Raw genomic sequence first — 17,097 nt, 5'->3', positions numbered from 1 at the left:
TAGGTACTGTTGCATGGATGCACATTCAAATTTCTGTGACGTTAAAGTAAACAATGAAGTCATTGTTCTATAACAATAGATCGCATAAATAACAGCTTTTTTAAAAGAAAACAAATGTTTGCAGGGCTACTCAGATTAATTAATTTAAAAGCTATGAAAAGAACAGAAATAGTGTTGTTCACTGTGTATTTTCTAAATTTACTCATACACATATATATATATCAATGTAGAATCAAGGGAACGATATTATTCTAGCAACCACAATTACTGTAGTTACCATCATAGCAACCCACTTTTGCTATTTTTTTCTTTGTACTGCATTCAAACATATTTATTTTTGGATGTAACTATAAGTATTGACCTTCAGTTGATGGCATATACGGTAGTATGAATGCAGTTGCCAATAAAAATACTAGTGTATATGCTGTCAAACTGAAGGTTTATCTTTATTTACCTGCAGGAAAGATACAAAACTCAGAACAAATATACAAACTACCAAAGACAAGGACTCTATCTCTTGTACAGTGACCAATTTGTATGCCCTTTTCAAACTGTTTATGGTTTGGACATTTTCTCATCCTCAATATGTTGCTGTGATAGATATTTCCTATAATGTCAATATGATGATGATCAGTGCATGTTTTCACATTGATTACGGTACGAAACTATAAATTCAGCAAAGCATTTCACAGCATGAACATTTCCACTATTATGATATATAGAGCACACCTGTCAGTTATTTCCAAATCAGGTACAAAAAATGTTGTGAAGTTGATGTTGTTTACTCACAGACGACCAAGCAACATGTGATGTTTTTCAAAGTGGACCTGGACATTTCGGTTGCCAACCATCACTGTCTGTATGTACAGCAGGAGGGCAGGTATGTACTTATAAAGAAGATAAACTTATGCATGATATACAGGTGTAATATTAATTAATAATTGCTTCACAATATTTATCTGGTAACTTCCATGTTTGACTAACTGCTCTACAAAGTGCTTGAAAGTAATTTTCTGTTCCATGCTGTAATTCCTTCTCTGATTAATAAGTAGTTCTTAAAATTGAAATTTCAAATGTGCTTGAATTTCTCTTCAACTTGAAATAGCATAGGCAAGTTGTGTCTGTTCTCCAGTTTTTCACACATTTTTCTTTTGATTGAATTGTAATCTGTTATCCAGCACCATTTTATTAAAATGTAAATACAACCCAAGTTTGTGTTCAATCCATTGATACAACTAAATTATAAACTACACATAGATAAAACCAGAATATTTCAAACACACCAATACAACCATTAAATTACACTCAACACACAGATAAAACCAGAATATTTCATACACACCAATACAACCATTAAATTACACTCAACACATAGATAAACCAGAATATTTCAAACACACCAATACAACCATTAAATTACACTCAACACACAGTTAAACCAGAATATTTTATACACACCAATACAACCATTAAATTACACTCAACACATAGATAAAACCAGAATATTTCATACACACCAATACAACCATTAAATTACACTCAACACACAGTTAAACCAGAATATTTCATACACACCAATACAACCATTAAATTACACTCAACACACAGATAAAACAAATTTATAAACGACATACAAACCACATACAACCAGTCTATATACTAACAACACTACTAACAACACATTATATACTCAATGACACAACACCTACACGTACAACTTCCACAGTCCCCCTCACAACACGCACACTACCAGTGGTCCACACAGAACGTCAGGCAGTCTAATGCCCATCACCTGGAACTTCCTAGCCCGGACTCTCAACCGTGAAGGGTATGATACTTACAGGGAAACTCGTTATTATTTCCGAAGTGTTTCTAGAAGTTCAAGTACTTGTCATTTTAGATGTTCTAGCACTCTTTGTTTTATGAGCTAATTGCATTAATTTGTGGGCAACTGTTTTGGAATAGAGACGAATAGACAGGGGTGTAGAATAACTTCAAATCAACTTGCCAATGATACGTCGGCATAAAAAAATATTTGTCATATTTAAAAATTAGGTTGCTGAATTATAAATAAGCCCCAAAAATGTCTTCAGGTAAGTGTGAATTTAAAGTATTTGAACCTAAAATTGGATGTTCATGATATTAGGCAAGTTGAGTTTTGCATCCCTGAGTAATGGGATATGGGAAAAGTTGTCATGGTAGGATATGTCTTCGTCTATGTATGTCATTCTATTTATTGTACATTATAATGTTGGCCTAATCAATGTTTGTTACAGAGCCCACCCGTCCAAACAGGACTTGAATGGTATCCCGGACAGTGACAGTGTTCCGGCCATCAAACTGACCGCTGTGTTCCAGCTCAAGCTCTCCAGCCAAATAACATGGTCAGCCTATAACAAGCTTATCATAACCTCACCTACAAAGATCTTATCATAACCTCACCTACAATGATCTTATCATAACCTCACCTACAAAGATCTTATCATAACCTCATCTACAAAGATCTTATCATAACCTGACCTACAAAGATCTTATCATGACCTCACCTACAAAGATCTTATCATAACCTCATCTACAAAGATCTTATCATAACCTCACCTACAAAGATCTTATCATAACCTCACCTACAAAGATCTTATCATAACCTCACCTACAAAGATCTTATCATAACCTCATCTACAAAGATCTTATCATAACCTCACCTACAAAGAACTTATCATAACCTGACCTACAAAGATCTTATCATAACCTCACCTACAAAGATCTTATCATAACCTCACCTACAAAGATTAGCTTCACCTGTTACTGTTTAATTATTACACCCTGATGTTGTGTGTATATAAGGCCACACCCCTTTAAGCCTTCCCCTGATGTTATGAATATATAACGCCACACCCCTTTAAGCCTTCCCCTGATGTTGTGAATATATAAGGCCGCACCCCTTTAAGCCTTCCCCTGATTTTGTGTGTATATAAGGCCACACCCCTTTTAGCCTTCCCCTGATGTTGTGAATATATAAGGCCAAACCCCTTTAAGCCTTCCCCTGATGTTGTGAATATATAAGGCCACACCCCTTTTAGCCTTCCCCTGATGTTGTGAATATATAAGGCCAAACCCCTTTAAGCCTTCCCCTGATTTTGTAGGTGTTTATGTGTGAGAGAGGAGCTAGTGGTTGCCACCGCTGATGGATCTTTGAACCGGGTCAAATGGAATGGCACTCTCAACGCCAAGGCTCGCCTAGTCCTTCAAGATATCCCTGTATCACTAGACTTCCAGAAAACTAAAGGTAGGTGTGATTTTCCACTAAAAAAATAAAAAAAAAGTCACTACCATTTTGCAGCGAAACTTTGGCATTATAGAGGGGTTTGGTGTTTTATTAAGGGAGATATAGATAAATGAAAATGGCATGTTGAAATAAGTTGACAATATGTTAGCTGGCATACAAAATAGTGACATCATGTCAAGTGTTTGCTTTAATTTATGATTTTTGACTTTTACCCTCAATGCTTTATTAATAGAAGATGCTTATGTGTACCTTAAACTTTATTACAGATTGATACAACAATTACAAAATACCAAATGTAAACAAACAATTTTGATGCACTTGTGTTTCTCAGTGTTATGTATGATGTTCGTTACAGCTGCCAAGCTGACGGCAGATGACGGCCATGTGGTCCACATGGAGTATAGCCCTATCATTGGTGGCTACATCATGGTGCTGTCAAGTGGGCGTGGCTTGTTTGTCATGCCGCCCTCCTCACGGGTCGACAACAGCGTATGTAGTATAAGTCACCTTTTTGTATTCTTAGGATATTTTGTTGGAAACCTAAAATAAATTCCACTGTAGTTCAGAATCATTTTTGGTGAAAGAATCTTTCATATTTGTTTGCCAAACACATCTGCATATAATATTAAATTTTACAACTAGATGTGTACGCTTATTGATTTCAATGCAATGTTAAGTGGAACTCTGCGAGTTTGACGGTTTATGAAATATTTATCACAGATTTGTTACACCCTGTTATTTATCAAGAGCACAGTTTAGTACAAAATCAAAAAGTTACCTTTCCTGACCTTTGACCTTACGACAGGTGGCTCAGGGTGTTTGGGTACAGGACTTGAAGGATGCCAACTGTCTATGTGTGAACCACCGGTACAGGTTGATGGCCTTTGGCTGTTGCAGGTAGGTCATGGTTACCTGCCACTAGCACAGTAGAACCTTGTTATACTGCCACCATATATCCAGCAAATGTGTGACATTATGAAGAGGTTTTGGGATATATCTGGGGACAATTATAGAGGAATTGTTCTTGAAAAAAGGAATTTGAAAAAATTTCGCAGTAAGCAATGTGCTAAAAAAAACCTTCATAGATGTTCAGGCATTAAATCAGAATGTTTCTAAACAAGCGAAACCAAACCTTGTTAATCTGCCATCATTTGTCCAGGGAAATATGGGTGTAATACAGGGGTTTGCCTTTGTATCAAGGGATATATATCTCTTTTAAGGAAATATTAAGAAAAGAATGGAGCTTTGAAATACTTTGCTGGTAAGCGGGATGGAAAATGACACTAGGATGGTTATATTAGGTATTACCGTAGTTCACAGTGCAACTTTCCATAGATGTGTCAAATGACAAACTCATAGGTAACTGAGAATCAATAAAGGCAACAATTTATTCATTTCCATTTCTACTCAAATGATTTACTTATATTTACTTTTTGATTGATTGGTAAACAACAATTTTTGAATGTTTGTATTATTTTGTAGCGGTCATGGACATGTGTATGTTATCAATGAATTGGAAGGAACTCTAGAACTGTCACATAAGCTGACCGTGTCCAGCAGGGATTATCCAGGTAAAATGTTCCCTGTAATTGTCACATAAATTTACCATATCTCACTGGGATAATCCAGGTATCATGTTTCCTAGACTTGTCATATAAACGTCCCTGTCCAGCACAGATTATCTAGGTTAACTGCTTCCTGGAACTGTCCTTTAAATTGACCATGTCCAGCAGAGATTATCTAGGTTAACTGCTTACTGGAACTGTCCTTTAAATTGACCATGTCCAGCACAGATTATCTAGGTTATCTGCTTCCTGGAACTGTCCTTTAAATTGACAATGTCCAGCAGGGATTATCTACGGTAACTGCTTCCTGGAACTGTCCTTTAAATTGACCATGCCCAGCAGGGATTATCTAGGTTAACTGCTTACTGGAACTGTCCTTTAAATTGACAATGTCCAGCAGGGATTATCTACGTTAACTGCTTCCTGGAACTGTCACTTAGATTCACCTCAGTAAGTTTTATCCAGGTAATTTCTTTTTTCGGAGTATCACATATATTAATGATAAAAAAACATTTGAGATTCTGTATTAGATCTAAGGAAAGCTGTCTCTTCTTGTTAATACTATAAAAATACATGCTTTAGCAGTACAGTAATTATATTCTAGTGCTCTTTGCACTTAAAATACTTCACTGAAATATGATTATGTTTATGACAGTTTCTGAATATTGTTTCCTATTGCATATATGTATTGTGGGGTGTTTATATGTTTCAGATGCAGCACAGACTGCAGGGCCGGTACGCTGCCTGAAATGGACACCAGATGGCACTGCATTAGCAATGTGCTGGAGAAATGGTGGTTTTTCCCTGTGGAGTGTGTTTGGCTCCTTGTTGGTGTGTTCTCTTGGCGGAGACTACTGGTATGTCGGTCAAGGACCTATTACAAGAAGAAATGGAGTAATAGAAATTTAGTATTTGGTTTAGCTGAGATATGAAACAGTCAAGGAATCTTTTATTTACAGGTTTACATTTACAAACTATTTCCTTGATACATTTGGTGGTCAAATTTTCCTGTTCAACTGTGAAAATCAGGAAATGCTGAGGCTTATATATCAGTCAGTTTCCCTATTACAGATTACATATCTCAGGGAAATAATGACTCGTAGATAAATAACACAAACACTCAAATTTAAAACTGAAGCAAATTTAACGTATAAGGATTTATGATAAACATGGAAAATGTGTATTTTGGGCATTTATTGGATGATACTGGTATGTACAGTGATATTTTATGATTTTTCAGTTTCCCAAATGATGGTGTACGTCTGTTCCCGCCTCCCATCCGCTCATTGGTAAGTTTTCAGTTGTCTTCTAAGTTCTTTACTGGGTTATCACACATTAAGATAAAATAGAAAAGTTTGGTTTGGTCTACAAATAGTCTATTTGATAAACACTTTTTTGTTTGTTATATCTAAATTGAAGTTTATATAACAGGAGTGGGGCCTGGAGGGCTATCAGTTGTGGATGGTATGTGAGACGGTAGAGACGGAGGAGGAGGGGTATGTCGGTTACCATGGACACCGGGATATGTCCCACATCATGCAGCTCCAGTTTGTAAAGAGTGCTTTAACCGTCAACCCATGTATGGTAAGTTGTTATCATAGATCGATGTAGTCTCTGTTGTTTGTTGTTTTTGGCAGTATAGGAAAACCTCATCACACTGCCACCATTTATCAAACAGAATAAATATTGGCATTATAAAGGGTTTCCTTGATGCATATACTAGATATATGGATGGAGACAAATATTAAGAAAATATATGAAAAAGGAAAAAGGACCATGAAATAAGCTGCAGTATGCCTGGTGGTAACTTAAACATTATGTCTTAAATTTTACTGTATTTTTGTGTACTGTGTTTTATAGCTATTTGGACTCTTTTCTATCTCTAGGCCAACCACGAGCATGTTTTCCTACAAGGGGAAGACAAACTGTATATGAACACCAGTGATGTTTCCCAGAAGTCTACTGGTCGCACAGAATCTCACTTACTTGTGGGCAACAAACATTGGCAGATCATACCCATCTCCCATAGCTACCTCGCCACCAACTGGCCAATCAGGGTAGGTGGTACAATTGCCAATAATTGCAGATCATACCCACCTCCCATAGCTACCTGCCACCATCTGGCCAATCAGGGTAAGTGTTACACTTGACAATAATTGCAGATCATCCCCATCTCCCATAGCTACCTGCCACCATCTGGCCAATCAGGGTAAGTGGGACAATTGCCAATTACGGATAATACCCATCTCCCATAGCTACCTCCCCACCACCTGGCCAATCAGGGTAAGTGGGACAATTGCCAATTACGGATCATTCCCATCTCCCATAGCTACCTCGCAACCAACTGGCCAATCAGGGGAAGTTTTACAAAAAACAATAATTGCAGATCATCCCCATCTCCCATAGCTCCCGGCCACCATCTGGCCAATCAGGGGAAGTTTTACAAAAAACAATAATTGCAGATCATCCCCAACTCCCATAGCTACCTCGCCTCCAACTGGCCAATCAGGGTATGTGGTACAATTGCCAATTACGAATCATACCCATCTCCCATAACTACCTCGCCACCAACTGGCTAATCAGGGTAAGTGGTACAATTCCCAATTACGGATCATACCCCTCTCCCATAGCTACCTCGCCTCCAACTGGCCAATCAGGGTAAGTGGTAGAATTGACAATAATTGCAGATCATTCCCATCTCCCATAGCTACCTCCCCACCACCTGGCCAATCAGGGTAAGTGGGACAATTGCCAATTACGGATAATACCCATCTCCCATAGCTACCGGCCACCATCTGGCCAATCAGGGTAAGTGATACAATTGCCAATTACGGATCATGCCCATCTCCCATAGCTACCTCCCCACCAACTGGCCAATCAGGGTAAGTGGGACAATTGCCAATTACGGATCATGCCCATCTCCCATAGCTACCTCGCCTCCAACTGGCCAATCAGGGTAAGGGGTACAATTGCCAATTACGGATCATGCCCATCTCCCATAGCTACCTCCCCACCACCTGGCCAATCAGGGTAAGTGGGACAATTGCCAATTACGGATCATTCCCATCTCCCATAGCTCCCGGCCACCATCTGGCCAATCAGGGTAAGTGGGACAATTGCCAATTACGGATAATTCCCATCTCCCATAGCTACCTCGCAACCAACTGGCCAATCAGGGTAGGTGGTACAATTGCCAATAATTGCAGATCATACCCATCCCCCATAGCTACCTCGCCACCAACTGGCTAGTCAGGGTAAGTGGTACAATTCCCAATTACGGATCATACCCCTCTCCCATAGCTACCTCGCCTCCAACTGGCCAATCAGGGTAAGTGGTAAAATTGACAATAATTGCAGATCATACCCACCTCCCATAGCTACCTGCCACCATCTGGCCAATCAGGGTAAGTGGTAGAATTGACAATAATTGCAGATCATCCCCATCTCCCATAGCTACCTCGCAACCAACTGGCCAATCAGGGGAAGTTTTACAAAAAACAATAATTGCAGATCATCCCCAACTCCCATAGCTACCTCGCCACCAACTGGCCAATCAGGGTAAGTGGTACAATTGACAATAATTGCAGATCATACCCATCTCCCATAGCTACCTCGCCACCAACTGGCCAATCAGGGTAAGTGGTACAATTGCCAATTACGGATCATACCCATCTCCCATAGCTACCTGCCACCAACTGGCCAATCAGGGTAAGTGGTACAATTGCCAATTACGGATCATTCCCATCTCCCATAGCTACCGGCCACCATCTGGCCAATCAGGGTAAGTGTTACAATTGACAATAATTGCAGATCATACCCATCTCCCATAGCTACCGGCCACCAACTGGCCAATCAGGATAAGTGTTACAATAGACACTGGCAGATCATCATATGGATGGGTAATTGCCTCTTGATGTCTGAGTATTTGTGCAATTTTAGTTTGACTGTTACTTAGGAGAATTGCCAAAACATGTGGGAATGGGCAAAGTCCAATAATAAAAAACAACACTCTTGAACACAATGGTTCAAACCACTGCTATTCTATTCTTGACCTTGGTCATTGACCTTTAATCCACTTTTGATTGCTGACCCCTGTTTCAGACCTTTCACTTTTTATTGGTGACATCAGACCCTTATGTTTCTATGTCAATTTAATGTCTGTGTTTACAGTATGCGGCAGTGGACAGAAGTGGTCAGTATCTGGCTGTGGCCGGTAAGACTGGACTTGCCCACTACAATTTTCTCAACAGGAAATGGAAGCTGTTTGGTAACGAGACGCAGGTATGATAGTTTCATAATTTGGTTTCAAATATAGGTACTTAAAGACTCTCTGTGATTATTATCATTTAATCTCTAAAATTTGTCATGCTATCATTTTAAACTTGCCTATGTAATGTTTGATGTCTCAGTCCAAGTGATGCGTGATGTCACAGTCCAAATGATGCTTGTTGTCTTAGTCCAAATGATGCTTGATGTCTCAGTCCAAATGATGCTTGATGTCTCAGTCCAAATGATACTTGATGTCTCAGTCCAAATGATGCTTGATGTTTCAGTACAAATAACACAGCTTTTTTTGTCAATCACTCAAACAACTATTGTTTTGTATGATATTGACTCTATATGATATAATGACAATCCGGTGTTTCTCTACAGGAGCGTGACCTAGTGGTGTCAGGGGGTATGGCTTGGTGGAAAGACTTTATATGTGTGGCGTGTTACAACATTGTGGGACAGAGAGATGAGGTAAGTACGGAAATCTTGTGACTAATGATACTACCTTGTTAACAAGTAGCAAGGGATATAAGTATGCTGTTTTTGTTAGCTTACATGTTACTACTGATCATGAGCTAATGCTATCCTCTAGTGTGTTTCAATGTCAAACCTGAAACTGGAAAGTGGAAAGTTTTGGTCTACTTTTTAAATGCGTCCAGCTCCAGGTGACCCTATACCTTTTCACATACAAATCAAACTCAAACCTTTTTGATGAAAGGAGAGTGCACTAACTTCTATGACATTCGACCACCCTCTAAGTATTGGAGAACAATGCAGTTGGTCAGGGGCTTATAATTTGATATCATTGTGTTTGGTTTATATACATATATCATAAAATAACATTACAGTAAACAAGTTTGTAGTTGATGTGTGTCTTTCCTTTCCAGATTAAGTGCTATCCACGGAGCAGTAAACTAGACAATACGTTTGCCATTAGCACAAAGGTGCCTTCCCAGGTTCTGTTACTAAACACGTTCCGTGACATTCTCATTGTGTTCTGTATAGACTCTCACATCATGTTATACAACCTGGAGAGAAAGAATACTCAGTCCAGTAAGTAGGATATCATCCATCTTGATATCATATCACTTAGTTAAGACAAAGTATAATTTGATTTTAATCACATATATTACAGGACACTATAATTCTAGAATATCATGTTTCATATTTTTGCGGAAATTTGTGTTATAATTCATTAGGGCTATCATCTTTTGCTTTATTTGATAAAAAGAACTGGAAGTCAGGAATATAAATACCTACAGTATAACCTGTCAAAACTGGCTCCCATCTAGTCCAAATATTTGTTAAACTGGCCAAAGTTACACTGCAGTACATCACATAAATGGTACACAATTTCCATTTCTCATGTCATATGTTTTGGTTCTATTACACTCTATGACGTTTTGTAGATCCACTGTTGGACATTAACAAGGTACAGGAGGTTTCCCTTAACAACTACGTTCCCCACCCCGTGTGTGTAACAGGTCTGGCCCTTACCTCACTGAAGACCGAGTATGGTAAGATTATATGTATTTTGTAATATTTTGATTAGTGTGTACTTTGGTATTGATTTACCCATACCACACAACAGTCAACCGAAATTGATACCAATAACTACACGACAAGCAGGTCGAGTAAGTTCAGTCTGTACTGCCACCATTGATTCAGCAAACTATTGGCATTTTCAGGGGTTTAGATATAATATTGAGGGAAGAAGTACCAATACATAATTATTAAGAAAAAAATAAAAATGAACCCTTGTAATACATTGGTGATAAATGAACCAGAAAACATGGTGTTGCAGTTTTACTGATACATTTTTCCTAAGGCTAGTCTGCACTTGACGTAAAGAACAAATCTGACTTGAAAATAATTCTTGGAAAAAACCCTGAAATTTACAGGGTTTCATAATAAACTGCCTTCTTATAACATACTGGGTATAGTGAAGATTTGCATCTCTTGTACAAGGTTTCATTATACAAAGAATGTTCTGTAATTTTGTTACAGGTACAAGGTCACACCATAACAACAAGGAGGCTGAGAGCCTTCTGCTGAGTGTGGCGGGGAAACTACTCATGTTCCAGCGTGATATATCAGGGCCACAGGTCAATGATCAAAAGTTGAATCAAACTAAGCACAAACCGGTAAGCTTGTTATCATTAATATTTAATTTTGTTTATTGAGTAAAAACAATCTGTTTGCAAATATCAAAATCACAGGTAGGTGTTTCTTAGCTCACCTAACACAAAATGCATGTGAGCTTATACGATAGTATGGCATTTGTCATCTGTCCGTCCATCTGGCTAGCTTTACAATGCAAACAAACAAAAACCCAGACACAGGATTTTGCAATTCTCAAAAATAATTGGAGTTTATTACCAAACAATCCCCATATGCTTGAACGAGAGGGGAAAAGTTGATGGGCTTATAATTTTTGCATATATGTAGCAGAATACCTATTACTCCAGATTTACAAATTTTAACTTATAATTGCCCAACTCAGAATGTTTAATAGATACCTCGCGAAACGTTTCAGAAGTTGAATCATTATCAAAGAATCTAGACTGCGACATCTGAACTGCGGTTGATATCTTGTCACTAAAACAGAAGTTTTGTTGTTTTCAGCCGCAGTTTTGTCCACCGTCAGTTGTAGCCACCAACGTGGAGAACATGTGGACAACTTCACGAGCCAATCAGGGTAAAATGCAGCTAATGGAGGCTTTGTGGTTGGGCTGTGGAGCTCAGGGAATGAAAGTGAGTAAAGAAAAATGTTGTAGGGATTGATTGTAAACTCTGTAGTTTTTAATTTATAAATACAAAAAGTAATCAAGACTACCCCCTGTTATCCAGAATTACACTACTATCTTACTGGTGACTTCTACCATATATAATTGCGGTATATCTTGCATGCTTTAATAGTATCCAATTTTTGCTTTATTTGCAAGATAATGAAATTGCATAAAAGAAGAAAGTGAACATTTGATTACAAACTGAAAAATACCACACACTAATGTGATAGCATTGGATTGGGGATAAAATCACAAAATTAGAGCGTGGAAGTTTTATTTTGAACTAATTAATGAAATTGGCATCACATGTAAATAACTTGATGTATCATAATTAGCTCCGAAGGACCAAGGTGAGCTTAAGTCATAACGTAGCGTCCGTCGTCCGTACATCAACAATTTCTTCAAACAACTTCTTCTTCTTAACCACTGATTGGAATTTAACTAAATTTGACTGGAAGCATCCCTAGGTGGTGGGGATTCAAAATTGTACAAATGGTGGGGCTGACCCCCCCCCAGGAGACTGAGGGCGGGGCCAACAGGGGTCAATTTGGCTATATTGCTTTAAGCGATTTCTTCTCTGGAACTAAGAGATGGATATCAACGATATTTGACTGGAAGCATCCCTAGGTGATGGGGTTTTAAAATTGTACAAATGGTGGGGCTGACCCCCAAGGGGACTGAGGGCGGGGCCAAAAGGGGTCAATTTGGCTATATTGCTACAAACAACTTCTTCTGTAGAACTATGCCACGGATATCAATCATATTTGCTCAAAACCATTCATGGGAGGCAGGGATTCAAATTGGTGTGGCTCCCCCCCCCCCCCCCCCCGGGGCTAAGAGGTGGGGCCAACAAAAGTTTATTAGTTGGAAATGGTTGAGATCCCCACCATATAACCATATATTCAATCGCTGAGTATAAAGAGAAGGATGCACATTTGCTTCCAGGATGGCCCTTGGGTCTTGCCCCACCCATGGAGACATAGTCCCTGGGTCATAACTTTGAAACGGAAATGGTTGAGATCCTCATCCCAAAACTATATATACAATTGTTGGGCATAAAGAGACAAATGCAGTCATGATATTAGACTTGACCCCAGGGTCTGCCCCACCCTTGCAGACTTAACCCCTGGGTTATAACTTTGAAACAGTTGAGATCCCCACCCCAAAACTATATATACAAATGCTGGGCTTCATATTAGAATTGATCCTGGGGTCTGGCCACAACCCTAGGGACCTCGTTTCTGAGTCACAGCTGGAAACAGTTGTGATCCCAACCCCATAACCATACATAAAATTGCTGGGCATGAAAAATCTAATACAGATATGCTACAAGGATTGGCCTTGGGGTCTGGCATATTCTTGCTGTGACTAACACTTTATCAGTAAGGTATTTGTATTTCCAATATATTTTTCAGGGCACAACATAGGACAAATGAATCCTCCCGTAAATATAATACTCCTACTGTACCTGTCTGTTTGTTTCTTCTCAGGTGTGGCTGCCACTTTACCCGCGTGATGAAACTAAGACTTTAAGTTTCATGTCCAAAAGAATTATGCTGCCGTTTAGGGTGGATATATACCCATTAGGTAAGACTTACACAAAACAGACAGGTAAACTCATTATGTAGATCTTTATATCATTCAATATAGAATGAAATCCTAATTAATCCTCCACTGGTATAACATGAGGAGATTATAGGTTTGCACTCAGTCTGTCCAACCATGCAACACTTTATATCTCTTAAGTCCGATCTTGTACCTGATTATATAGAGTTAAGTCCCTTAATTCATATCTCATACCGAAGTTTGCATGAAGGTGTGGGACTATGGATTGCATGACACAATTTTTATTGTTTATTAAAAGAATGACATATTTCTATTCTGGTTATGCCACAAATGATCAGTTTTAATATGCGAAAAAGACAGGATTTTTGTAGGTTATTACATACATGTATATATATGGCATTACCAGAAAAATGATATCTTGATAACTCTGTATGATTTCATTTTAATGGCAAAAAAGTGGTTTTTGTATGCATAGTTAGTTGAATTTTATGCGTTTTTGCAACATTAATGTAAAAGGTATCACCTGTTCACCCTATCAATACACCTGTCTGTTTATACCCTTTCAATTAAGCTCCTACACTACAAGATCAACAGTCATCAAGCTTCTTATGTGTATAAATCATAAGGAACATAGGAATATTTCACTAGTTGTTTTTGATATAGTATGAAATAAACTGTGAAGTTGTATTGTGTTGTAGCCGTACTGTTTGAGGACGCTGTGATATTAGGAGCCGCCGGGGATGCTTTAACTTACCAGCACAACTCCCCGAGTGATGCCGCCTCCCCAAAGAAACCTACACATTACCTCCCCTTCTGTATACTGGAGAGAACTGTAAGTTCTATAATACTTCATGGTATAAGATATTTTGTAACCATTATCAGATGGTGGGCTTTTCACATCACCGTGCTTCAGTGGTCCGTTCTCTGTCATTCCGTTCCTCCTTAAACAATTCTTGTTAGCGCTATTTCTCAGAAAGAACTAGAGTGATCTTTATCAAATCTCACAGGAAGGTTCCCCATGGTCCCTAGTTACGCATATCAAATTTTGGGACATTAGCGAAAACCAAGATGGCCGACAGACGGTTAAAGTTAGAGTTAAAGTTTGTTAGCGCTATTTCTGGGAATGTTCAGGAGGGGTCGTTCTGAAATTTCACATGAAGGTTCTCAATGGTTCCTAGTTCCGTATTTCGAAATTTGGGAATGATTGGAAAACCAAGTTGGCTGGCAGGTGGTCGTATTGAATTTGTGAGTAAAAGTTTTTTAGCCCTGTTGCTCAAAAAGTATTGGAGGGATCTTTCTCAAATTTCACCTAAGGGTTCCCCTTGGTTCTGAGTTATGCATGTGACATTTTTGGATTGATCTGAAAACTAAGATGCGAACAGGCGGCCATCTTGTTACAGTTTCAGTTTGTTATTGCTATTTCTCGGAACTTACTGGAGGAATATTTCTCAAATTTGATATGTACGTTCCCCTTGATCCTGAGTTGTGAATGTCAACATTTGAGGTTGATCAAAAGACTAGTTAAGATGGTGGACAGGCAAACTGATCAAACAGATAAGAGAAAAGAAGAGGAAAGATTGAACTGACAAAGAACTAATGAAGATAGTACAATGTTGGGTGCCAAGATCCCTTTGGGATCTCTTGTTTGATATGAAATGCCATCTGCCTAGACAATAGGATACTCTACTTGACAATGGGCACTGTACCATGTTTTGGTCCATAGGAAACATTGTGTGAATGAAGAGTTGTGCTCCTTGCATAGAGAACACTCTACATTCTTCTCTTATTTCATTGTTGTCATCTTCCATGACGTCAACAACCATGGTTAAAACATAAAATTTGCTTTTGTTGTGGTGATACTACAAAGTGCAGAGATAAACTGGCAACCAAGGTCTCTGTAACTGTATTGAGAGAGTTCATGAAATAAAGGAAAGATGGAAATGACAATTAGCAAGTAATACTCATTACAGAATTAAATGGTTTATTGACTGATTTCTAACTTTATTGTAATGTCAAAAACAAAGTAGATATAAAAGAGTTCACGAATTACTGCCTTGTATGTAACTGTATTATGTGGTTTCTTTATTTTTTTTATTTTTTTATATGATGAAGATATGTTGTTTATATTTCAGAGTCAAATATACCTACATCATATTCTCAGACAGCTGTTACGGAGGAAGTAAGTAAAACTGCCAGTCTTACATAATACTGAAATCTCATATTTGTCATGAATATTTTTATAAAAAAATTATAGCAACATGATCAGAATTGATGGCTGATATGTATCTGTGTTTTATTTTGATGTATTTTATGCCACAGTGGTGAACCATCTAGTCACATATTACTGATTCGGCAAGAGGAAATTTCCTTCAGCTTAATCAGTAGGGCACCTAGTAATCTGTAGGTGTTGGGCTGAGTCTAGTGGATGCACTTGCAAAATGTGATCTCAGTTTCATTTGTTGTACCACTGATATTGGGACTGTAACCTTTGTCCTCCTTTGTGACCTTGTGATCTGTAACCTTTGACCCCTTTTTGTCACAGCCTGGGAGTGAATGCACTTGACCTGGCCAGGAGTTGTACGGAGCTTTCATACTTCCCCCACGTGCTGGAACTTCTACTACACGAAGTCCTGGAGGCAGAGGCCACGACTAAGGAACCCATTCCTGGTGAGATCACAAATATGTATCACATTCACATGGACAAATTCAAGATTTCTAGAATTTAAAAAAGATCCACTCTTGGTGACATCATAATCTTGCATTTAATGTAAGGAAATGTAAAGCTGAATTTTACTTTTTGAAATTGAATAAATTACATGTTTTAGATTTTTATTTCATAAATTGATTGCAAGATGTTGATTAGGATAAAAAAAAAAACTTTGACCCTGAACATGTACCTGAACATTGAAAGTGTTATATTTTTAGAATCATTTATGTAATTATTACGTCTCATCTGTGACTGCAAATTTGGTTGTACAGTGGAATTTGTATTGAGAGATAGTAACTTTGTTAGATATGGATAATTTACTTTTTTTTTTAAATTTGGTCTGTTATCTTCATTTTCCAGACCCTTTACTGCCAAGAATCGTTGCATTTATCCAGGAATTCCCAGAATTCCTACAGACTGTTGTCCATTGTGCCAGGAAAACGGAGGTGGCTCTATGGCCGTATCTGTTTTCATCTGTGGGAAACCCAAAGGACCTATTTCAGGTAGTTCTATCAAGACTTTTTTGCTGGTCTTATATTGATTCACAAGATTACCATTAGGATGAAATCAGGATAGAAGTGTTTATCTAGACTGTTGGGTAATGGAAAAAACTTAGCGTCCCAAGAACTATCTTCCTCTTAACTGGTTCTGTAATTTTGAAAAGTGCAATTTTATCACTATGCTAATTTTTTTATTTATTTTTTAAACAATATCACCAAGTGTTCCATTCACCCATGTATACTTTCGCTATGAGGTATGTGTTCTTTTACGTGTTTGTTCCTGTAATGCAAACTATATACATACCAGGTATATGACTTCATACTAGAAAAAGGACATATATTTCAGATGTCAAAACTGATGACGTTCATAATAATTCATAAATCTGTACTGAAAAATGTGTCATTATAAATA

General features: G+C 38.1%; 1 protein-coding gene across 1 annotated transcript in view; it reads left to right on the top strand.

The window, feature by feature from the left end:
• Nucleotides 1-17,097, top strand: part of LOC110456589 (RAB6A-GEF complex partner protein 1-like) — a 33,890-nt gene that overhangs the window by 8,369 nt on the left and 8,424 nt on the right. The window contains exons 3-23 of the mRNA XM_021507411.1: nt 792-880; nt 2,277-2,384; nt 3,144-3,286; nt 3,642-3,775; nt 4,092-4,183; nt 4,769-4,857; nt 5,564-5,708; nt 6,092-6,140; nt 6,283-6,435; nt 6,738-6,908; nt 9,022-9,132; nt 9,505-9,594; nt 10,011-10,176; nt 10,533-10,640; nt 11,131-11,267; nt 11,749-11,877; nt 13,403-13,499; nt 14,177-14,310; nt 15,611-15,657; nt 16,021-16,145; nt 16,546-16,688. Coding sequence (XP_021363086.1) covers nt 792-880; nt 2,277-2,384; nt 3,144-3,286; nt 3,642-3,775; nt 4,092-4,183; nt 4,769-4,857; nt 5,564-5,708; nt 6,092-6,140; nt 6,283-6,435; nt 6,738-6,908; nt 9,022-9,132; nt 9,505-9,594; nt 10,011-10,176; nt 10,533-10,640; nt 11,131-11,267; nt 11,749-11,877; nt 13,403-13,499; nt 14,177-14,310; nt 15,611-15,657; nt 16,021-16,145; nt 16,546-16,688 — 2,460 coding nt within the window. The remainder of the gene's footprint in view (nt 1-791; nt 881-2,276; nt 2,385-3,143; nt 3,287-3,641; nt 3,776-4,091; nt 4,184-4,768; nt 4,858-5,563; nt 5,709-6,091; nt 6,141-6,282; nt 6,436-6,737; nt 6,909-9,021; nt 9,133-9,504; nt 9,595-10,010; nt 10,177-10,532; nt 10,641-11,130; nt 11,268-11,748; nt 11,878-13,402; nt 13,500-14,176; nt 14,311-15,610; nt 15,658-16,020; nt 16,146-16,545; nt 16,689-17,097) is intronic.

This window comes from Mizuhopecten yessoensis, unplaced genomic scaffold, assembly GCF_002113885.1.
Source record: "Mizuhopecten yessoensis strain PY_sf001 unplaced genomic scaffold, ASM211388v2 scaffold8811, whole genome shotgun sequence".
NCBI classification, from domain to species: Eukaryota; Metazoa; Mollusca; class Bivalvia; order Pectinida; family Pectinidae; genus Mizuhopecten; species Mizuhopecten yessoensis.
Note: the sequence above shows the minus strand (reverse complement) of the source record. Positions and strands in the feature narration are given on the sequence as shown.